Source organism: Oryzias latipes, chromosome 19 (genome assembly GCF_002234675.1).
Source record: "Oryzias latipes chromosome 19, ASM223467v1".
Taxonomy (NCBI): Eukaryota; Metazoa; Chordata; class Actinopteri; order Beloniformes; family Adrianichthyidae; genus Oryzias; species Oryzias latipes.
In genome coordinates, this window is record NC_019877.2 from 13,842,529 (window position 1) to 13,866,164 (window position 23,636).

At 39.5% G+C, this 23,636-nt stretch overlaps 2 protein-coding genes across 2 annotated transcripts; both read right to left on the bottom strand.

The window, feature by feature from the left end:
* Positions 1 to 647: 647 nt before the first annotated feature.
* Positions 648 to 6,061, bottom strand: LOC101161774. Its single transcript, XM_004084260.4, has 5 exons — positions 5,332 to 6,061; positions 2,401 to 3,552; positions 2,193 to 2,303; positions 967 to 1,083; positions 648 to 882 (listed from the first exon to the last, which is right to left on the bottom strand). Exons 1-5 carry the CDS (start codon positions 5,339 to 5,341, stop codon positions 854 to 856), a joined length of 1,419 nt encoding a protein of 472 aa, XP_004084308.1. The 5' UTR covers positions 5,342 to 6,061; the 3' UTR covers positions 648 to 853.
* A 108-nt stretch (positions 6,062 to 6,169) lies between these two features.
* On the bottom strand, positions 6,170 to 20,766 carry LOC101162018 (guanine nucleotide-binding protein subunit alpha-13). The gene is made up of 5 exons (XM_004084261.4): positions 20,425 to 20,766; positions 19,185 to 19,411; positions 13,576 to 13,626; positions 12,253 to 12,453; positions 6,170 to 8,365 (listed from the first exon to the last, which is right to left on the bottom strand). The coding sequence occupies exons 1-5, from the start codon at positions 20,705 to 20,707 to the stop codon at positions 7,994 to 7,996; spliced, it is 1,134 nt and encodes a 377-aa protein (XP_004084309.1). The 5' UTR covers positions 20,708 to 20,766; the 3' UTR covers positions 6,170 to 7,993.
* Positions 20,767 to 23,636: the final 2,870 nt, after the last annotated feature.

The following is a 23,636-nucleotide window of genomic DNA, read 5'->3' on the forward strand; positions in this document are numbered from 1 at the left end:
AGATGACCCCACCCTTACATTGATGTGTTCTCCCTACCATGACAAAGGTGGATAAAGGTGGAAAGATTTCATGTAATTCATGGACACCAGTGAAGATCACAAATCATGGAAGAAAAACGGTTCAGAGCACTGTCTAGCGGGTCTAGATGACCCCACTCCCAACGTTAAAGTGCCTAGGATAGCACAAGGGTTAAACTCTACAAATGGTGCTAAATTAAAACTTCTTGAGTTAATGTCCATACCACTATACCACCGCCTCCTACCCGAGCTTTTGCTTTCATCGCCATTATTATTGCTGAATTATTTTACAGAAAATTCTTTCTCAATCATTGTCCAAATACGATTTAATGCACTGTTTCTGTTTTTACCTTCACACACAAACAGCTGACCTGCTGCAGTCGCCCACCTCCTTCACACTATGTTTCGCTGTTTAGTGGCAATTTCCTACTTTTTTTTTTAACCAAAAGGTGTTTTTATTCATTAACAAATACAGCATCTCAACTCCCTTTTTTTTGCCATTTTCCTTCAAACAACCCACACAACAGCGGCTCAATTCTTTTTTTTGTTTCTTAGAAACTGCAGAAAATATTTATTTTACTATTTAAAACTGCTACCCAATGCACTGTTTTATAAAAATGAGGCCAAAATATTTTTAAACTTGTCTTTATTTAATAAGCCAGGTAAAAGTTAATTCACTTCAAATAAAAGTATGTTTATCCAACTGTGTACACGTTACATAAATAATACTCTTTCCAGATATAAATAAATGCCATAGAAAAATCCATAAACATGTCACAGCAAATCAGTTGAATGGATATGAATAAAGATGGTGGACCCTCCTCTTCCTCGTCCTTCAGTGGTATTTCTTCCATCGACTGAGTTCTGGAAAAATAAAACCCACTTTAGCAAAGGAGACTGCTATCCGCTGCTCCATAAGGACGTCTAGAAAGTTCTGGTGGCACTGACTGATGTGAGGGTAGCTCCAGATGTAGCTGAGGACACAGTATCCAGCCAGTAACATGCCCACGCCAGCTACTCCCCCCTTCTTCACGTCAATGTATCTGCTGTAGTACCACCGCCAGCCTTGAAGGAGGGCAGAGAGGCACATTCAGCACTACAGAACGTTTTTAATATAGCAAAAACCACAAACCTGTGTTCAAAATTCTGACTCTCAGGCATCAATACACAAGGGTTTATGTAAAAAATAACACGCCCCTCACTCTCCCCCACTGCCCCTTCCGCCCTAGTCAGAGCTGCGATTCTTAATAAACACTTTTTTTCAAAATGGCAGCTATTCTGTTGGTTTTATCTCTATAGCAACCATTTTATTTTTTGGTCACCTGAGGCTGATGAACAGGTCTATAAAATTTTTAGAAGAATCAGCTAAAGTACTTTTTTTTTTTTTATTTCCTTGGCAACAGAGGTTTATTGTTAACCACGCCCACATTCCTAATATGTTCATATCACATGTTATATTGTTTTGTTCAGCTTGAGCCAAAGAATCACATTTCAGTAAAAAATGTGCGAGCAACAGGGGGATCGCCACATTTTCGAGCGCGCCACGCTAACGCTACTCAAAATCTTCAAACATTTTTTTTCCCCAAGCAGCTCCCTGATGACGCCCGTCCAGTATAAGGAACATTATGATTATTATGAGACCATAGACCGAAATCCCTAACAAGAGTTTCACATTTGCAGCTGTAGCAAGATGGCAGCCTCTTCCTGAGGTCAAAGGTCAACGAAACTTTGTTTGTGGTTGTAGTTCATACCTTGTGGAATGTTCGTAAAATTGAGATTGTTTGAAAGAAAGTTTTCTCATATTGTGTGAAAATATGATAATCACCAAATTTCCAACTTTGCCAGAAAATTTTAAAACTTCCTTTGCACATCCCATACATGTATTTTTTTTTTTTTTTTTAGCGGATTTTAAAATATATTTTTGAGCACCACAAGAGATTTTGGCCCCATTCTTTTTTATGGTTTCACCCGGAGTGATGTCATCATATTTGGGGGGGGGGGGGGGACTATTTTTTATCCATTTTAACCAGTTGGATGCAAATCTTGGTGAGTTTTTGAGTTTGTGGCGGTGGAAAATGCAGAAGGAAGAATTTGTGAACATTATGGTTTTTGGAGTCCCTAATTCATTAACTGATCCAAGGTGGACATTAAAATGTATTTGTACGAACTCTGACCTTTTTGGACCATTTCTATGACGTCTCTTGGCTGACTGGGGGTCCTGCTGGCCAGCCACTCGGGCAGTTCTCGGAGTCTCACCTGACCCAGCCTCCTCTGAGTCGCAGCTCCTGCAGTTCATAAGCGACAGATGCTGAACAACAACTTCCTGAAAGTCACACAAACACGCTTGTTTATATATATTTGTGTCCGGAATCACCGACTGACCTCTGGTTTGCTTCTCAGCTGCAACTGCAACTTGATTCCAGACTTTCAGCTGTAACTCCTCCACCCTCCCACACAAAGACCGTGCTGCAGGGGGGTAAAGAAGAGGGCTGGAAGGCGGGGGGAGACGTTGGGAAGTTGGGAGCGGGTCTGGTGGGTGACGGCCCTTCAGAGCCTCGTTCAGCCTGGCTGTCAGCAGAGAGGGTGGAGCTAGCTGGAAGCTTTGTGAATGCTGAGGAGCATCTTTCAGACGGACTACTGCCGTTTTTTGGGACTCTGTCAGAATTGAGTCAGAGTTGAGCAGCTGGACTTTTGCTGCAGCCAAGTTCTCAGCATCTTCTTCCTGATTCGTTAAAGGAAGCCGTGCCGGACTGAGATCAGAGTCAAGTCCTATGTGGCTCTTTAGGTTACCAGTTACATCAGTGGTTCTCCAAATACTCGCCCTGCCGGGCTCATGCCGGGAATTAGCCCTGGCTAACGTGGCTTTGGCGTCCTGCAGGGTAACTGTCACCTGGTGAGCATTTCTTGGGTTTAGGAGCGTCTCCTCCATCTCCCCATCACTCTCCACCCAGAACTGGTCTCTTGCTTTGTGTTCCCTGCGGTTTTCCTTTGTGTGTGAGCTGAGAACGTCAGGATCGTGCGCCACGGACTTCTTCTTTTTCGAGACACTTTTAGGTTTAGGTTCTGTAGACGTGAGTGGAGCACTCACACCTTTCACACTTTTGGTCTTCGTCCCTTTTGCGGTGCCCAAACTTGACTTCTTGGTGGAAGATTTGGCTTCTTCTCCTGATCCTTTTGTAAAATGCTCAACCTTTGCAGCTACTATTTGTTCTCTCAGACTCTTCTTTTGGGGTTTTGAGGGTCTGGAGGATTGTGAGGATAAAGAAAACACATCAGCTGAGACCGACTCTGATGAAGACGAGGAAACCCCTTTAATCTTCTCTGATTGGAGATGTGCGCCCGCTGATGGCGTCTGCGTTGGCGTCCTAAACGTTGCAGTTGATTTGGACGGAGCTGAGGCCAGCTGAGAGTCTGACGTGTGATTTTCTGGAACATCCTGATTGGCTGGAGGGGTTTTGAAACCTTTCGATGCCTTGCAATGAGGAAGGTGACTCTTTAGCCTTTTGTATGTTTTACCACAGAATGGACAGACTTCTGTGACAAGAGAAAAAAGATCAAGAAAAACAACACCAAGGCAAAGAAACTGAAGTTTAAGTGTATTTAAAAAAAAAGAGAGAGTTCTTCAAATGATTCTTAAAAACGGTTAAAATATTTACAGTGGAGGAAATAAGTATTTGATCCCTTATTATCAAGGTCTGACGTTTTGAGCAGCTTTTTACACCTATCGGGAGGAATTTTGGTCTACTCTTCTATGTAAATGACTTCTAAATCATTCAGATTTCGTTCTCTCCATGGGTTTTCTATAGGATTGAGCTCCAGAGACTGGCTGGGTCCCTCCATGACCTTGAAATTCTTCTTCTTCAGTCATTCATTGGTTGTTATCCTGTTGGAAGATCCATCCATGACCAATTTTTACCCCTTGGTACTCAAGGAGATAAGGGGGGTTCTCATTTTGATGGTACATGGCTCTGTCTATCCTTCCATTCACACAGAAAAGTAGCCCTGTGCAGCAAACCCCCACAGCATAATGTTTCCACCTCCATGCTTGACAGTGGGGACGGTGTTCTTGGGGTTATAGGCAGCATGTCTCCAAACACAACAGGTTGATTTGATGCCAAAGAGCTGAGTTTTGGTGTGACCCCAGCACCTCCTTCCTGTCACTCTCTAATATACGGTAGGTGTTCATTGGCAAACTTCAGACGGGTCTGCACATGTGCCTGCTTAGGCAGGGGTACCATTGCGGCGTGAAGTATTACCAATGGTTTTCTTTGGCTCCAGGGCTAACTCCTGCCCTGTTGTTTTTCCCCCTCATTGTTCTCGTGATCGTGGAAACCTCCACCAGGTGAGATCTTGCTTGGAGCCCCAGACCTACAGGTGGATTGATGGTCATGTTTGTATTTTGACACAGTTGTCACCTTAACTTCCAGCTTCTTGCTGATGGTTATGTCGTCCATTCCAGTCTTCTGCAGGTCTACATTCTTCTTTTTAAAATCCTTTAAAAGCTCTTTAGTCTTGCCCATGCAAAATAGGTGTCTTTTCTACAGGTGATTAATTCAAACTGGTGTCTTCAAGTCAAGTGAGGGGTTGATTAGGAGAGTCTAACTGGTTTGTGTGAACCAGATTCAAATAAACCTAACATTAGGATGATAGACGTCAATTTCCTTTTGATTGGGCAGACCTTCAAACTCAGCAAGGGATCAAATAACTTATTTCCGCCTGTGCAGATTTTCAAATCTTTTAAAGTCAGAAAACACATCATCCAAATCAGAATCGAAAAGTTAGGAAACTCTTGAACAAGTTTCAAAATATAATATATGTATAACTGATGATTTTATTGCTTTTGTGTATTATTCCTATTTCAAATCAAATAAAAAAATTCTTCATCAAAGTGTTTTCTGTGTGTTTACTGCCACTGTGGCAGTGGGTTCATTCAAAATAAGATTTTTCCCAACAAAAAGCATAAAAATGATTTATGTTTTTAAATGATCTAAAAGAAAATGCTACGTCTTAACTTTTATTTTCCTTTTCACTGACATTTATTGGTGACAACACTGAAAATAAACAATAAAAAAAATAAGAAAAGTAAATAAAAAAAAGTTAATGTATTTAAATAAAATGCTAGAATTTCCATTATTGCTGTCATAACTATTCTTTATTTAAGAGAGTTAAACTACTAAAATAGATATACTATCAAAGGTATAATAAATTACAATTTATCTTTCAATTTTAAATGTAATTAAAATAATAAGCTTTATTGGCTGCAGTATGAGTAACGTGACAGATAATAAACTAAGTCATTAGAAGTTTACCTACCAGAGTTCATAGCTTAGCACGTTCAGTCAGTCGCCTTGGAAACGGCATTGTCTTAACTCTAAGCAGAAGAAAATAAACACCAACTTCCAATTACTTAGGGGGCCAATAATGTCCACATTATTTGCATTTTAATTGTTGCTTTTATTTTGGGTTCAAGTTTCTTCGTTCGGGGTTAAAACACTCATAACAGCAAACATGAGGGGAGAAGGACCCATTTTAGGTAGTGGGTGTTGAGCCTGACTATAAATACCGAAGAAATTAAAATAAGTTAATTGAAAAGGATGTATATGTCAGAGAAATATTAAATGTTTTGATGCTGTCAAGACAATATATTTATTTGCTTTTGATTTTCAGAAATTAGTTCAAATGATCCCCCCCGACAGCAAAGGTGTTTGGGAGGCGGTTTGAGCATGCTCAGTAGGTGTGGTCCGTTAGAATTATTCACTTCAGCTCACTTCCGTTTCTGTGTAAATGCCCACATTTACCAACAAACGCTCCCGGTGACTCAAGGAAACTTTGAAAACGCATCAGTTTAGATTGCAAACATTTTAACTTAACATTTTCCAACATGCTATCCGTATTTGAACGGTGGATGAAAAGATTATTTCTCCTGTGAAAAGTTAAAAAGTTAGTGTTTAAAGGAAACTAAAGGAGAATCTTCCTTTGAAGTAGATGTTGGTTATATTAACCAAAAGATCTATTTAAAATAGATATTTCGTTCAAATGCTTACCATTTCTACGTATTTTCAAACATTTGTCAGAGAAAAAAAAAAAGGTGACTTAATCTTTAAGGCTTTGACCCATGTTAGAAAATAAAATGTACAATGGTGGCATTAAATTGTTAGAAAAGTGTATTTTATTGAAGATTAGAAGTGTGAATTTGAAAAAAAAGTGATGAAAAATGACAAAATACCATCTACCTCATAGGGCATCTTCATTGGAAAAAAATGATTGGGGGAAAAAAAAGATAATGGGTGGGAAAATAAAGCATTTTCTACAACAATTTACATATAAGAAGTCAAACCTGAGAAGTATTTACATTACATAGCAACAGATTACAGTATTTACAGAGTCAGGAATTAAAGCAAACAAAAAGAAAAAACCAAAACCTGCACATGCAGACGCCAACAGTCCGGATGAAGCATGAGCCGGTCTGACAAGATTTATTGCAGTGCCTGAAATTTCTTTTCTCAAACAAAAATTGGCCCCAAACAGGAAAAAAAAATAGTTCTACCAGAATTATTTCACTCCAGTATTTTTGTTTTTAATTATTCATCACATTTTTCCTGTTTTTTTTTATATAAATTCACAAAACATTTGAGAGGGAAATCCACAATAGCACATTACATGTAAAAACAGAAAGGAAATGTTTAATGGTGTCTCAAAGATGCTTTGAGTCACAGTTCAGTGCTGACAGATACTCTCACATGTTGGGTTAGGGAATAACCAAAAGAGGACTACAGTATATTTGAACAATCAAGCAAATTTGATGTGCAATTATTAACAGACGATGTCTGTTAATTTCCTCGATCGGGGATGTGATTGAGGAGAGAAGAGGTCTATCCCTAAGAAGACATGGAGTTGTGGATTAAGACGAGACATGAGGGAATCTTTAGCTTCAAGGAGGATGGAGCATTAAATGCCAAACGGCTGTCGGAGTGGACAACAGACTGGGTCACGCCACCCCAATCAAAAATTCCATCAGTATTATTGTTGGTTTAATTCTACCCTGAGAATGCCAATGACTATTTTTACAAACAACCCTTCCTAAAACGTCTACGAAGGTCATCTTTGCCCTCAAAACCACCAGAACTGAGGAGAAATTTAAGGGATGCTTCAACTTTGTTCACCAGTCATCAAAAAAAACAAAGAAAAAAAACTTGCTTTTATTTCTGAAGCTGCATTTTAAACAGTGGTCAGGTTGTAAGAAAGCATTCAGTCGTGTGCTTGTGCCCTCTTTTGCAATGCGGTGTTGAACCCAGGTGTATGTTGGGTAAAATTCAGCTCCATGCTGACACCATAACTGTTTATTCAAAAAACGAAAATGTCAACAAGTGGAAAAACAAAAAAAAAAAAAAAAAAAAAAAAAGTGCCATCTTTAAGTGATAAACTGGCTTAAAAGACAACTTCTAGAGATTCAAAGTTTAAAAACTGCATTAATGCAAATGCTGGAGAATAAACGATGGAGGGAAACTGGACTCGTACAAAAACTGGCCAGTCAGCTCTGGAGCAGTCACTTTAACCTTCCTTATATGTTATATAGCCCTTTCTTTTTTGTTGCTATTTTGCAAGCACTTTCCCCCCCAAAAGTTGTACATCTCGTCTTTTCACCGGCTTTGGAGAGAGTTTAGCAGTCTTCCACTGGCGTCAGCACCGGCACCTCGTCAGTTGAAAAGCTCCGACAATGTAACGTACGGTTAGGCAGAACTCGGGACAGATGACGGAAGCAGCAGGGACCGACTGTTATCCAAAATCCATAGCAGCCTTCTTTCTGCAACAGTCTGTCTACACCACTTGTTCTCCGAAAAGATCCTGAACTAGCTAAAAGGGCCAACTCTTCAAAGAGGAGGGTACAAACCAAAATACAACAGCCTGAAGAGGAATGCTGATGGTCACAGGTTGGCCTCTAACCGAGTCCTCTGCTTTCTCGGGTTTTTAGGGGTCATTGGAGCATGAGCTGCTTCAGGTTGTCGTGGAGGATGGTGTCTTTGACGTCCCGGAACACCAGCCGGATGTTCTCAGTGTTGATGGCCGTGGTGAAGTGGTGGTACAACAGCTTCTGGGGGCCGTCGCGCCGTTTGGCGCGGAAGCAGTCTACCATGAAGCCCTGGATGTCTGGCAGGCTGTGCTCCGGTCCGGTGTATTCGGGGAAATAGTCCTTAAGCTTAACGGTTTTCACCTTCTCTTCTAGCAGGTCTGTCTTGTTGAGGAAGAGGATGATGGAGACGTTGGCGAAGACGCGGTTGTTGACGATGGTCTCAAAGATGTTCAGTGATTCACAGAGCCGGTTGGTCTGCCTGTCCTCCATCAGGACCTGGACAAAAAACAAGATAAAACAAAACACAATTGTAAAGTTAGATTCACACCACTCTGGGCAATTCAGGTATAAGCAACCACTATGAATGAAAGTTTCACGCCAAGCTACGCAAGTTCTCAATACAGTTTTCGGGCTCTACGTACATTGAACGCATGTTAAAAGGTAAACCACTAAAACCTTGACCAACCAGGGACTCAGATTTTTTAGTGACGTATGGATGGCGTCCACTTTAATTCAAGGAAGTGCCGACCATTTGTGAAATGATCATGGAGGAGAAATGAATAAATGTGGTTTGTTTGCAGCTGGAATTGTCTGACACCAAGTCTTTCACACATTGGAACAGAGCTGTGAAAGAAAAAGCCTGGAGCAAGATTAGCACCGCTTCAACATTTTGCACCAAGCCTCTTCCAACTGTAGGGGGCGGACATGTGCTAGTGAACAGAAGCAAAAGAAAAAGAAGCCCCTCCCTGATCAGCGTTAACATCATTAGCTAAACGCATTTTCGCATGTCTGGTGTGAACGTAGCAGCAGTTCAAAGGAAGTCTCGATCCGATCACAGTTTAAGACTTGATGAAGATCGGATGTTGCATCCCGATCCGGGATCGGGTATTCATTTTATTCTCATTATTCTGATCAGCGCTATATATTCACAGATTAACACACTACTAGAAGTCTGCATATCATTAACAAACCGCAAAATTGTAAAACACAGCAGAATACGCACTAGCATGAGGATCACAAAAATAGTTCGGTAAAGTTAGCAAGATATTCAAAAATTAGAATTTCTTCAATAACTCTTAGTTATCTTTGATAAAACAGCTGCCTAAAACATTAGAAAAGAAATAAAACTAAAGAATAAACCCACATCATTTGTCGTTATGGTTTTTCAAAAATAAATAAAAAGGTGTTGAATTTCTCGTAAACCAGATGCTCCAAGTCTGAGCATGAGCATTAAATATGTATGTTGCACAAGTTCCAACTAGAGCCCTGCTGGTTATTATGCTTTTAGATTGTCTGGTAATGTACAGCTCGTCTATCACAACGCCTCATCTATGATCTGAAGACAGAGGAGTCTCTGAAGCAGCTTGTGACCGACACGGCTCCATAACAAGCCCACATCGTCCCGCTAAACCAGTCTGCTCATGCTAGCACGTTGGGTTTTGTTTGAGTTCTGTGCTTTAGGGAGCAAACTTCTCCTTTCGGGACTCTTCAGCCCGAGGGGACATTGCTCCAGAGGTTGTGCAGTTTGTTTAGATGCAGCTCTGGCAGACTTCTTCATAAAACAGGAGGCCTGTTAGTGTCCCTTCTTCCAAACAAAGCTGCAAACCAAAACTTCTAGATCTGTTCAGCTAGAGATTCTACAAATTCTCCAGGTTTCCCACAGCTTTCTTTTAGGTAAATTGTTTATTCCAAAAAGGCAATTCACTGTGAATTACTAAATCTTATTTACAGATGGCATTACGTGCTCTTCTAGACTGGCTGCAGTTCTTTAGCATCTATGCTAATGTCTGGCTGCTATTTCAATTTCTGCAAACACAGCTTTGAGGCTTTGGTTCAGTTTTTTCTAAATAAAGGTCACACAGAGTAATAGTTTCTAAACTGTTAGGATTCCGCTGTTTTTAGTTAATTATCAAATGATCAGATCCTGGCCTGTCTTTATTACTCTAACAAGGTCCATGGAACCATCCATGTGTGAAAGGTAACCTTACCAAAAACATGGAGATACTAATACAATAAACCTGTTGCAATTGCAATCCACATGCATTAATTGTTTTTAAATCAAAGTTTAAAATGTGAAATTGACTTCTTCCAAGTAATCAAAATCAAGAATATTTAATAACTAGGGGTGTAACAATACGCAAAAATCTCAATTCGGTTCAGTTCACATTTCTATAGGGCTCGGTTCGGTACAGCTGTTTAACAAATCTGCCTGATATGAACTGCTATTTTATGAACTATTATTTTATTGTTATTTATTGTGTGTGTTTTGCTGCCGGACATCCGAAGACGACTTGGACCAAACTCTGGGATGTTTGGGTGTTAATAAACACAAAAATTGAAGGAGAACTAAACTGTTGACCTCTGATGTCATCAAGAAGATATAAAAACTGATGTGTGTTCGTTGTGGTTTCAAGACGTTTAACAGGGAAGACTCACTGTACACTGAGACACTGTCACTTTAAACAAATGTATCATGGGAGATGTAGTGCGAAAACTGCAGCCGATGGCAGACACTTTCTGAAATTCATTGTTTTGTCCACTTGTTCCACGGTCTGACACCGGATTCTGTGGAAAGCTACTCCGCTAAAGACGAGCTTTAGCTGGTATTTTTGTTGGAACTGAGCGACTTTATGAGCTAAATTGGAACAAGGAAGTGAAAACTTTAAACACTTCTGATTGGTCAGACTGATTACGTATGATTAAGCCTCCAAGAATGATTGGTGGAGACAGTTAAAGGGGCGGGACTTCTCCGAAAACAGAGCTGAAGCTATGGCTAAATCGCGGTACCGTCATTCTTATCAAAATGTCTTTAATAGAACCAAATAAACACAAAGAAAAAGGTATTTTATGATCTTTTATATTCCTAACTACTCAGTGTTTTATCAGGGTCTGTTTGGATGAATAAAGAGCTGATATCCTGGAGATGGTAAATGTTTTTAGATCAGTGAATGGGTAATTTCCCACGGCACACCCGACCATCTCCCATGGCACAGTAGTGTGACCCGGCACATCGGTTGAAAAATATTGTTCTATAAACATTAAGAGTGTGCACGTAGAGCTTTGACGGTGTCAGATTTTTCATCACCGCGGTGATGAACCACCAGGGGGCGTGGTGTCACGGTTAACCGCAACCCCCCCCAAAATCCCCCAGCGGCGCATCAGAAATAAATACAATTACAACGTAGTATTCTTTATTATAAAATAACAGTAACAACTAACTACTACATAACTAATGAACTAACTATATATAAAGCCCATATAGGTGTTGTGGATTGACTGTGACTGTGTGGGTCAGCGCTGCATGTAGGAGGAAGGGGCGCACATGTGTGTTGGGGGTGCGTGTTGATCCCTCTGCAGTGGACCGTTCTCTAGCTGCACGCGAGCCTTCACCTGTGCTCTTTGGTACACACATCTTCTCAGAATATTAAATATTGCCCAGGAATAAACAGACTGCAGACACTTTGTCACTTTTCCGGTAGCCATGAAGAACACGGGGCAGGAGGCTCCGCCTTTGTTTATACAGACACGTAACGTTACGCTGCAAAAAATAGTTCCCAAATAAAACATGTAGTGATATTCATGGAAATGTAACAGTGCGCGTTCATGTTTGTAATGAAGGTGAACCCTAATAACCCCCCCCCCCCCCTCCCTACACACACAAAATCCTCCGGCGGGCGGCCGTGTCGCGCGCCCTTAAGAACGCACGCAGCTTGAAACGGAACTGAATACAATGTAAATTAACAATTAGAACGCAGTAAATTTGTCATATTTCCTGGCGAGACGAAAACTTCTGTTGTAGAATGAGTTTGTGTGCTTCTGAAAGCGCTCCTGTGTGTAAAGGGAGCCGCGTGGCACGTGCAGCGCGGAGGCACTGAGAGCGCGCGCCTATGAGAGAGAGCGGTGGAAGAGAAGGAGAAAACAGTCTGAAAGAAAGAAGGAAAGTCTGAACACAGGACTAGCAGAAAAAGTCAATTATCAGGAAAGATGAATGTGTTTAATGTATTTATTATAGCTCCAATCACGCACCATATGCAAAACTTAACAAAAAGGGAAAAAAACGTGCGGTGATGCGGTTATCGTCACAGCCCTATGTGCACGTCTGTAACTCAAGAGGAAAAGCTCAACATCATCATCTGGGAAGCCGAGCAGTGGCTGGTTTTTACCTGATCATATTCAGAGGAAGATACAAGGAAGAGGATGGAGGTGACCGAGTCGAAACACTCGAACCAGCGCCTGCGCTCGGACCGCTGCCCCCCCACGTCCACCATCTTGAAGGGAACGTTCTTGATCACAAAGTCGTACTCGTGAATGCCTTTGGTGGGTTTACGGGCCAGCAGGATGTCCTGCTGACTGGGAAGATAATCCTGCAGAAAAGACACAAAATCGATAACCAAAGAGAAACGGCTCTGCCCAACAAATGAGAGGTTTTTGGAGTGAAAACACGAATGCTGCAGTCCATCTACAAACACTAATCCTCAACTTCTGCTCTTTAGCAGAAAACTTTGTTTTACTGAAAACTGATGACCAAAAAAATGTTAATAAAAAAATCAGAGCTTTGATTCCAATTGGAGCATTAGTTCAGTTCATTTTTGATCACTAACAATAAAAACATAATAATCGTTTGAGGGTAAAAAAAACTGCATTAAGGTCCCACTCGATCATTTTTTGAGGCCTTTTCGTTCCCAGTGGTCCTTTAATTATGATGATGCTGTATTTAGCCAAAATTAAAAAAAGCTCACAGGTTGCTATTATTTATGCTGACAGGCTCTCAGTTTCTTAAAAAATGAAAAAAAAAAAAAAGTATGAAAAAAGTGTGTTATAGTGTGGTTTTGCATTCTAAAAAAAATAATACAAAGAAATTATGTTTGAGAGGTTGGAGTAGAATTAAATACTAGATGTGTTAATAAATTAATAAAAATCTAAATCTTATTTATCCCAAGTCTTAAAAATAACTTTAAAAGATGTTTAATTTGGGTTTATGAGACAAAAACATTGTTTTCATGGCAGTTCAAATAGCTGCCATTAAAAACGTTATTACCATCTTAATTCTGTCATAACATTTTTTAATGGAACAGAATAGAATGTATTTATGGTCATAATGAAATTCCGAACAGTTCTGTGACAAAAATGCAAGAATGAGATAAAAATGTGGAAGAATCAAAAAATTAAATATCAATAAAAGAAAAACAACCGTAACAGCAGATAAAGAACGGATGAAACATGTAAGTAGATTTTCCAACTTTCTAAATTGCTTTTTATTTATCTATTCAACATTTTTGTTTCTCCTTTTTTTCACCTATAAATGAAACAAAGTTTTTCTGCCACAACCTGTTATTTTCTGATTGGTTCATTGGTTCTTCAGACAAAATCTGTGCATCGTGTATTCCTTGCATGTCGGCCAACACGCGATTGCCTCGACATGTTGCCATTCCTAACTTACACGGGTAAAAATCCGGTAACAAGGAGCACAAGCAGAAACAACTTACCGGCTCGCTCAGCTTATCCAGATTATCCAAGAAATACTTCACCGCCTCCCCCTGCAACGAGACAGAGGAGGAATTCTGGTTAAATTCTTCCTGATTTACAACCTTCTCTCACTTTATGGCTAACAATGCCGTTTGTGTGTTTCCTGTCCTCGCCGCCAGTTGTTACGACATCCAGAAGAAGACGCTTGTTGGCGGTGGACCAGGCGCCATGAGGGAAAATTGGTACCAAAACACGAGTAATCGGGTGTTCCATTTCAAAACGATGGGAGCCAATTTGAAGCAGGATGCAAATAACTGGCGCTGCAGTGGACAGGTGTTGTTGTTGGGTTCATTTGCATAGAAAGTGTGGCTGTGCGCGTGTGTGGGGAAGAGCAGGAGTTTTCTCTTCCCTTTTCCATCGGCTTTTGTACAGTCAGTGCAAGTCTAGACACGGGGCTGCCAGGACAGAGGAGCATTCCTTTATCTGTTTCCGTGTGAAAGCATGAGTCCTACTCGCCAGAACCACTAAAAAGAGGCCTTCATCTTTGTTAAAACAATATAAAGACAGAGTATACTAAGTTGATAATCATTTGGTGGAATTTTTTCTACAAGCAGCATGTAGCAGCCAGTTCCTCCAAATTTAAGCTTCTGCTCCCACCTTTAGATTTCTTTAAAAAAAAATCTAACCTGACCTGAAAAACACGTGACGGCATGTGTGAACGGCTTAAGTTACACAAGGGAGGAGCAGGAAGGTGTCCTGCTCCGCTCAGGCTGGAGAAAGACAAACCACCATCCACCGTTGAGCTGATTTCAGTTCTGGCCACAAATCTGGTCTCGCTGGAGTTAAGAAAGTTAAATTGGACGAAGGCTGGTGGTTTTATTAGCGTCCAAAAATAATATTCACACCAAAAAAAAGCAGAAGGGAAACCAGAAGAGCAATCACAGAGTTTCTTCCTGCTCATTATGAGCCATGACGGTGGCTTCTGAGAAAAACGTAAAAACTCAAAACTGAAAGACATTATGTAACCAAGGTAGTGTGACAATTGTACGTAGGACGTTGCAGCTTGTTTTCATACGGCCCTTTGCGGCTGTACTGGCATCAAACTGGTTTCAGATGAGCTAAAGGTGTTAGTTTTCCTCATAAATCAGGATAAATGGAAACTCCATACATCCCGATTGCTGAGAACTAAAAAAATAAAACAAAACTTTTCATCGAAGCCTAAAATGCTGCATAAATTACACCTGATAAATAAGGTTTTTTTTTCTGTAAATTCTTCCCCAACCTGCACATATGTTTTGGCGTGTAGGTTTAATTCCCTTTTATGCAGGGCTGGGAATGTCAGGTGTCCGCTCTCAAGATAATCCGATTCAAAGCATATCTTCACGCTTGTTTGCCACAAACGCCAAATCTGAAAAGCAGTGGGATGATAGCTTTAAATAACAACACGATCTCTGTGTCTGCAGGTAATTGGATAAAGAGCATCAGACCTGACAGAAAAATGACGGCCATCAGTGACTCCGTAACAGATTAGTCATTTGTTGTGGCAACAATGTCTTTTTACTGGCCTATCTTTAAAAGCCCGCCTCTTACAGGGTTTATGAGGAGACCGTGGTGCAGAGGTAGAGCGGTTGACCTCTGATTGCAGGTTCAGCCCCTACCCCGCCCACCCACGTGTCAAAGTGTCTTTGGGCAAGGCACTAAACCCCACATTGCTTCTGGGGGTTATAGGTTGGCGCCATAAAGCAGCGGACCCACCATCAGCATGTGAATGGGGCTGTGACTGTAAAGCGCTTTGAGCCTACAGATATACGCCATTTAGCATTTTACCATTCTATGACAAAAAAAGTTCACCCGTAGAGTTTATATTTGCTCGGTTTCTTGCGTTTTGCAGAGTTCCTGCAGAAAACAACACAGAGCCAGCAAATGCTACAGTAAAACTATGATTTAAAACCAATTTCCTTAAAATTACCTTAAATCCTTAAAATACACACAGACACACACAGACACACACAGACACAGTGGTGGACAAAATTGTTGGTACCCCTCAGTTAAAGAAAGAAAGTCCACAATGTTCACTGAAATGACTTGAAACGTTCAAAAGTAGCAATACACTAAAATTTGTTGAAAATTAAATAATCAAAATCAGCCATTACTTTTGAGTTGTTGATTAACAGAATTGTTTAAAAAAAAAACTAATGAAATAGGGCTGGACAGAAATGATGGTGCCTTCATAATTGACATCACAGCTGTTTTCAAACCCATAATCAGTCAGTCTGCCTATTTAAAGGGAGACAAATAGTCACGTTGCTGTTTGGTGAAAAGGTGTGAACCACACTGAACATAGAACAATAGAAAGCGAAGGAAAGAATTGTCCCAGGACATTAGAAACTAAATTACAGACAAACATTGTAAAGGTAAAGGCTATAAAACCATCTCTAAGCAGCTTGAAGTTCATGTGACGACAGTGGCACATATTATTCAGAAGTTTAAGACCCACGGCACAGTAGCCAACCTCCCTGGACGTGGCAGGAAGAGGAAAATTGATGACAAATTTAGGAGACGGATAGTTGGAACTGTATCCAAAGAGCCCAGAACAACCTCCAAAGACATTAAAGGTGAACTCCTAGATCAAGGTACATCAGCGTCAGATCGCACCATTTGTCGTTGTTTGAGCCAGAGTGGACTTCATGGGAGACGACCAAGGAGGACACCACTGTTGAAAGGAAATCCTAAAAAAGCCACACTGGAATTTGCAAAAATGCATGTTGACAAGCCACAAAGCTTCTGGAAAAAGGTCCTTTGGACAGATGAAACAAAACTGGAGCTTTTTGGTAAGGCACATCAGCTCTATGTTGGTAGACTCAAAACTGAAGCATACAGTACAAGCAAAAGAACACTGTCCCTACTGTGAAACACGGAGGAGGCTCAGTTCTGTTTTGGGGCTGCTTTGCTGCATCTGGCACAGGGTGTCTTGAAGTCATGCAAGGTCAAATGAGATCTCCAGATTATCAAGGCATTCTGGATAGAAATGTGCTGCCTAGTGTCAGAAAGCTTGGTCTCAGTCGCAGGTCATGGGTCCAACAGGACAATGATCCAAAACACACAGCCAAACACCCCCAAGAATGGCAAAGAGAAAAGCGTTGGACTATTCTGAAGTGGCCTTCTATGAGTCCAGATCTGAATCCTATTGAACATCTGTGGAAGGAGCTGAAACATGCCATTTGGAGAAGACACCTGTCAAACCTGAGACAACTGGAGCAGTTTGCTGATGAGGAGTGGGCCAGAATACCTGTGGACAGGTGCAGAAGGCTCATTGACAAATACAGAAACCGTTTAATTGCAGTGATTGCCTCAAAAGGTTGTCCAACAAAATATTAAGTTATGGGTCCCATCATTTTTGTCCAGCCCTATTTCATTAGTTTTTTTTTTTAAATATTTCTTTAAATCAACAACTCAAAAGTAATGGCTGATTTTGACAATTTAATTTTCCATAAATTAAATTTATTGTTACTTTTGAACGTTTCAAGTCATTTCAGTGAGCATTGTGGACTTTCTCTGTGTGTGTGTGTGTGTATATATATATATATATATATATATATATAAAAAAGTCTTTTATTTACCTAGGAAATGTCCGATTAAGATTAAGGATCCCCCCATACTTTTTTCTTTGGAGATAACAGCCGAGTGATGCTGGACCAACAGGTCTGACTGCTCTTATCTGAAGCTTGGTGTTACTTTTATTCGAACTTAAATGTAGAAGTTAACAATAAGGTTAAACTCAGATTAAACACAATTTAAGGAATTATTGATCCATCTTTTTCCATTTCTACATTTAATTGCTGGGTATGAAAACCTTTTTTTTAAAGATTTTTGAAAACGAAAAAAAGACTGATTTAAAAGATTTTTTTAGAAATGTAATCTTTTAGTGAATGTAATTTTTTTTTAAAGAACCTAGATCCTTTAGAGAAATAGCCTTTTTAAAAGCTTATTGCATTCTCTTTTTTTTGTTAATTTGCAAGTTTTATTATTTTAACTTAGTTTTATGTTTTCAATAAAGGATTCTCAACATTTTGCAGTGTTATGTTAAAGAAATGAGTGTTTACTCTGTGCGTTTTGTGAATCATCTGTTGCATCTCTTGAGCTACGTTCACACCGTCCATTGCAATGCGAGGTCCAGCGACCACTTGAAATGAAAAGTCTGTTAATAAATGTGCGTTTTAGGCTTCCTCCTTTAAAAATCTCGCGTTCATGCATAGCTACGCTTGTTTCTACAACCGTTTCAGGCACAAAAAACAAAAACGCACAGCCGTGTTCAAGTTAAACCAGGTTGAACTTTGACCTATCAGGGGCTAAGATTTGGTAGTGACATATGGACGACGTCACTGTTAATTAAAGGAAGTGCCAACCATTTGAAAATTGATAATGAAGCAGAAATTAATAATTGCTGTTTGTGCCCGGTCGGGGTTATATCACACCTACTCTTTCATATATCGGAATAGAGCTGAGAATGAAAAAAGAAGAAAATCCTGGAGCAAGATTTCGCTGCTTCAACATTTCACACAAAGCCTCTTCCAACTGTAGGTGGCGGACATGCGCTAGTAGACAGTGGAAACAGGAAAAGAAGAAGCCCTTCCCTGCTTGTCCCGTGTGAACACCATTGTCTATAAGCGCATCAAATGTCTGCTCTGAACGTAGCTCAACAGGTTTGAAAATGGAACTAAATGTGCCAACTTGCAAAAATAAAATGTACGAATATTCAGATATTTTCTTTAAGCAGACATAAAGTCACTAGATTAAGAGCATAAGAGGATTTTTTTTCTTTTACCTGAAATGAGGAGCTACTGTCCGGGGTGCACATGCAGACTGCACGCACGTGTGTGTTCTTGTGTAACATGAGGTGGGTGACATTCATACTGTTTGTGTGCAAATAATGCTGAGCTGGAGAGCCCGGGCTCCATTTGTAAGCATAAAGCAGTTTAACAGCAGATCAACATTCTTTCTCTGATCCCACTTCTTCCCCTTTCTGTCTGCAAAACCAATTCACGCTAACCAGCTGAGAAACCAACAACCCCCCTCGCCAAGAACAGCCCGGCTTTGTGGGACTTGGGGACAAATTGTAATTTTCTTGCCCTAGTCACATTATTGGAAGCAACTTAGAGCCACGTAAGAAGTAAACGACCAGAAAAAGATGTAAAAAGACATCTTTTGAAATTGCTATACGTATTTTAAATATATACATACTGCTAAAGAAATAGAGCAATGGAAGGTCCCTCAGGGGACATGGGGCACACTTTTGACCACAGCTGCAGCTCTGTGGGAAATGCCACAGTGCTGAAGTGTGCAGGCTGACAGTTGAGGCTAAGGGAGCAGAGAGAGGTATAAACAGGAAGTTGACTTCATCACATGTCTGACTGCAAAGAGAACGTCAGAAACGCAAAATCAGAGCTAAGGCGTGGAGCGGCAAGAGAGAGGTGAACTAAAAAATCAGTTTCACTTTCCTCTTCTGCTACCATTTCCTAGCTACCTTAAGAGTTTTGGTTTGGACATTGGTGCACTGAGGTTCTTATCAGTGCACCCTGCATGAAAAACTGGGGCATCATTATCTGAGAGTCGTGTTCCTTCAACATACCAGCTGAAACTCTCTGCGGCGGTCGTAGGCGTTTTGTATGCCGGAGTCTGCCCACAGGGCCCTGATGGCGGGCAGGTACTCCACAAAGTCGGCCGTTTCCAGCTGGCCGTTGGCCATCATGGCCGACCGGGTGTTGATTGCCATCACTTTGTCCCCGTGCGTGCTGTTCTTTGGGTCCCCCCATGGGATGTGCAGCTTCTCCCGGGCGTCCACCAGCACACGAATGCCTAGAGAGAAAGCAGAAAAAGAAAGAAGAAGAAAAAAAATCAACCTTGAATTAATTGTTTTTTTTTGGGTGACTCTTCAAACAAGATCAGATCTGAAGTGTTTGAGAAACATTATAGCCAGGAAAATGATCCATAACTTAACATGTTTTCACAGATAAAAATCGCAGTGAATAGAGATTAATGTAAACAAAAAAAATTTAAAAAAAAGATCTATTCTATAAGAAGTGAATGTGTCCTTTGACTGTTACATAAGACATGTTCAGATAAGTGAAGGAAAGCTTGATTGTCTTTGCACTTTTACTAATGTAGCTGCTAAAGTGGAGTTAGCTTTAATAAACTCAAGCTTATTTAAACTTTAAACAGGGAAATTGACCTTTTTTAAGCTTTAAGACTAAATATTAAGGACTGAGAGTGATTTTTGCTTGATTTAGACAGTGGATGTGCCACAAACAGAAATGTGTTTTATAGAAGGAAAAGTGTCGTAAAAAGTTCATTTACGTTATTGAGAAATGCTCTATCGCTGAAAGTAGCTAATTTCGACGTAATGACGATTTAAATAAAAAAACTTAAAAAAGGAAACTAGCATATTAGCATCGAAGCGGGACTTGAGTTCACACTCTGTTAGCTCTCTCTCACGATGTCGTTTCTAGTGGACAAACAGGAACAAGTTCTCGCTTTTCTACTACTACACGATGGTTGCCCTTCATTGGGCAGCAAAAACGTGAGAAATGGTTATTCAGTCAAAGCGGGAATAACTCAAAACAGGAACCGTGTGGCTAAACAGCAACTGGTTGGGGAAAAAAGACGAAAAAAAACCTTAACCGGCAGACGGTTCAGCTGGGTGTGCCGACAGCAGATGCGGAGTGTTTATGTGTCCTCTCGTCTCGCTAGCTAAGTACAACACACACCAAGAAACTTTTCCCTAGCATTCGAACGGTTTGGGGGGAGTTTCTGCGCCCAAATAAACTCAATATCATCTCATGTATCACGTGTAAAGTAGCCGCTAAGGTTACCTTTGATAACATTGCTGTAAATCGTTGGTTTGAACTCCTGTCGCGCTCGCTGGTCGAAGTCATCGCCGTGGATGATTCGCATTTGTTTGAGGAAAGTCGACTTGCCGCTCTCGCCAGCGCCGAGCAGCAGGATCTTTACCAGCCGTTTGACGTACTTTTTCTCCCGGGAGAGATTTTTGTCGATCTTCTTAGACTTTTGTATTTGCTCTACCTCGCCGCTATTAAGCAAGCAGACGGGTAGGCAAACTTTTAACACAGACCTGGTCGGCAGGAAATCCGCCATGTTCGCACAAACTTCATCGATGCTAATTTGATGCTCGCTCACGAGGCGCGCGTACGCGACCAAGCCCCTTCCCTGAACTCAGGAAGTGCTGCTGAATAACCGTTTTTTACAGTACTCTCCTGTACAAATCACAACTAAGTCAGTGTTGAGCTGTTTCATATGTAGAAAAAAAATCTCTAAGATTTACCTTATTGATACAGTTTAGACAAAATTAGGTTTTGCACTGTTATGCCACTTGTAGTTTGAAAATTACTCACCACAGCGGTTTACATAGAGTAATTTAGGGCAATTCCGCTAATTGAAACCTTAACTCATAAAGTTTTAAAAGCAAGTTGGTTTCGTTTCTATATATAAAAATTAAAACAGCGTTAAAAATTCAAACCAAACGGAATTTACAGCTGACACAATGTCGCCCTCTGTGGGTTTCAATTTTCTACCGATGTCAGACATTTTCTCTATGAGAAAAAGCTGCACTCTGATTGGCTGTTTCCTTTCACGCTTTAGATTTGATGCCTTCACAGACGGTCGGATTTACAACTATCTATGAACGAATGCCAAAATAATGAAGGGTTGTCTTCAACTTTGTGGGGAAAATGAATAAAAACTCTTTACTTAAAAGTCCAGACCATTTAAGTGACATTTTTTGGAATGATTTATACTTTCAAAAATCTAAAATTATGTACTTTTTTCTTTTCTAAAAACCATTTAATTTCCTTTAAAATATACAACATATTTGAATATTGTATGTCTGATAAGTATTTTTAAGGGTTAGGTTCTTAGAAAAGTACCATTCCTTTATTTAAACAGTTATATGTATCTGAATATAAGTCGCGGTGCCGTAAGAAATAAAATAAAATAAATCCGTACTTGTTGCAACGGATTCCTTTTTGAGACCATGAAAGCAGCATCACCATCGATTATTGCGATTCCCTTCGAGCATCCCCAAATAACACCGGGCTCGCGGGAGACAGCGGTGTTATTGTATGTTTCAGGGAGCCGAGCGTCAACAACATGACCATTAAAAATGCTCTCCGGGATCATGGACAGAGGTACCATCCGTGGTCGGTTATAAAACATTGGGGCAAAAGAAAAGACAAAAAACACAGCAGTGCTCTGCCTCCTAAGACGCATAAATTAATGACAAAAATATTTGTGACAGCATTTGTCATATAAGTTGGTGCTTATATAAGTTGAGTCCTGGTTTGCTACTTTAATATTTTATACATCATACCATGTTTTCTGAAAATTCTAACCTGAAAACTGAAATATTAGATTTTGACTAATGTATTTTCTCCCTTCAGACAAAAACCCCTGACTACTATGAGCGAATTGTAAGTCAGTTTTAGAGTTTTGTTTCTTTCTTTTTTTTAAAGTCAACTTGTCATTGAATCCTTTTAGAAGCTGTTTTTCTCTGTTTATGCTTCGTGCAGATGATCTTTACCCAACAGTCAATCATGAGGCCCACACTCAAAAAACTGTCATGTTGAATGAACATAAAAAAATTATGGAAAGGATTTCCACATAATTAAATTGCATTACTTGAACTAAAAGGAATCATATTGGTCTTACTTAATATACTTAAGTTGAGTCAACTTAATGTACTTAATTTATCCTAACTTAATATACTTAAGTTGATCCAACGTAATTTACTTCTGTTGACCCAACTTAATATACTTGAGTTGATCCAACGTAATATATAAATTTTTATATACATGTGACATGATTAATTTACGTATGATTTACAAACATAATATTTTCTTGTTGGAATGACGAGTTACATTTTTGTAGAGTTTAATGGCTGGTAATTTCCATTTTTTGAATGCAGAGTGAAGTCATCTGTGTCCATTAAGAAAGTCCATTATTTACCTTTTTTTTAAAAATATTCCACAGTAAAAGGCTATCTATGGAAGATTAACTGTTTTCACTTTTTTTCATACATATATGTCTATTCTTTGTTTATAAATGCTGTAAAACTGTGATTGGTCTAGAATTTGCTAACTCTAATTGCAGCATTGAGGATTTGCCTCAAAACAGCAAAGGCTTTGTGTTTTTCTTTCATAACCGGTTGTGCAAAGGCACATACACCCCATTTAATGAGATGAAGCAGATTACCATAATATGAAAAGTATGTGGTAACTACTTTTTAAGAATGTATGAATGTAAGAATGGACCACATTTTAAGCATTCTGAGTAAATACAAGAATTTTATTACCAACGTCATGTATGCATTTGAAAAACTAGATAGGGTCAAACATATTTTTTAAATATTTAATTTTAGTTTTTCTTTTTAAAATAAACTGGAAAATGTAACATTTCTTTTAGTTTTTCCTTACTTCCTCCCTGCAGGGTTTCAAAATGACTATAAATGTATTTGTTAATCCACTGTACAGAGATTACATAGACCAACGCAAAGTCAACGATGTAAACTTTAGTTGTGTTTCTGATGAGGTTAGTTTATACAAAATATATTATATATATAAATAATATATATATATGTATAATATATATATAAATCCAATTATGTTTCAAGCAATAAATCAAAATCCACTTGACTTTATCTAATAATCCTGCTTAATTAATTTAATGTCACCTAAGTTTCTATTAAATGCATTATTGCACAAATGTAATTACACAGTTATTTCTTCCTACATTAACACAAGTTTTTCTTTGTGTTTGTTTTTTTAAACAAATACATTTAATTATTTCTGTAATGAGCTGTGGGAATTTCTGTTGCATTGTCTGCAATCAATGCTTGAAAAAACCCAAAATCAAATCAGTTTAAAAGCATGTGTGCTGAGACTGACCATAATTTATTCCATCATAAATTATCTTAACCATGATGGCTGATATTTTCTCTGAGTAGCAAACAGGTTAAACTTCTCGTAATTAGAATGTTGAATTGATCACATTTGAAGTTTTTAAAGCTTAT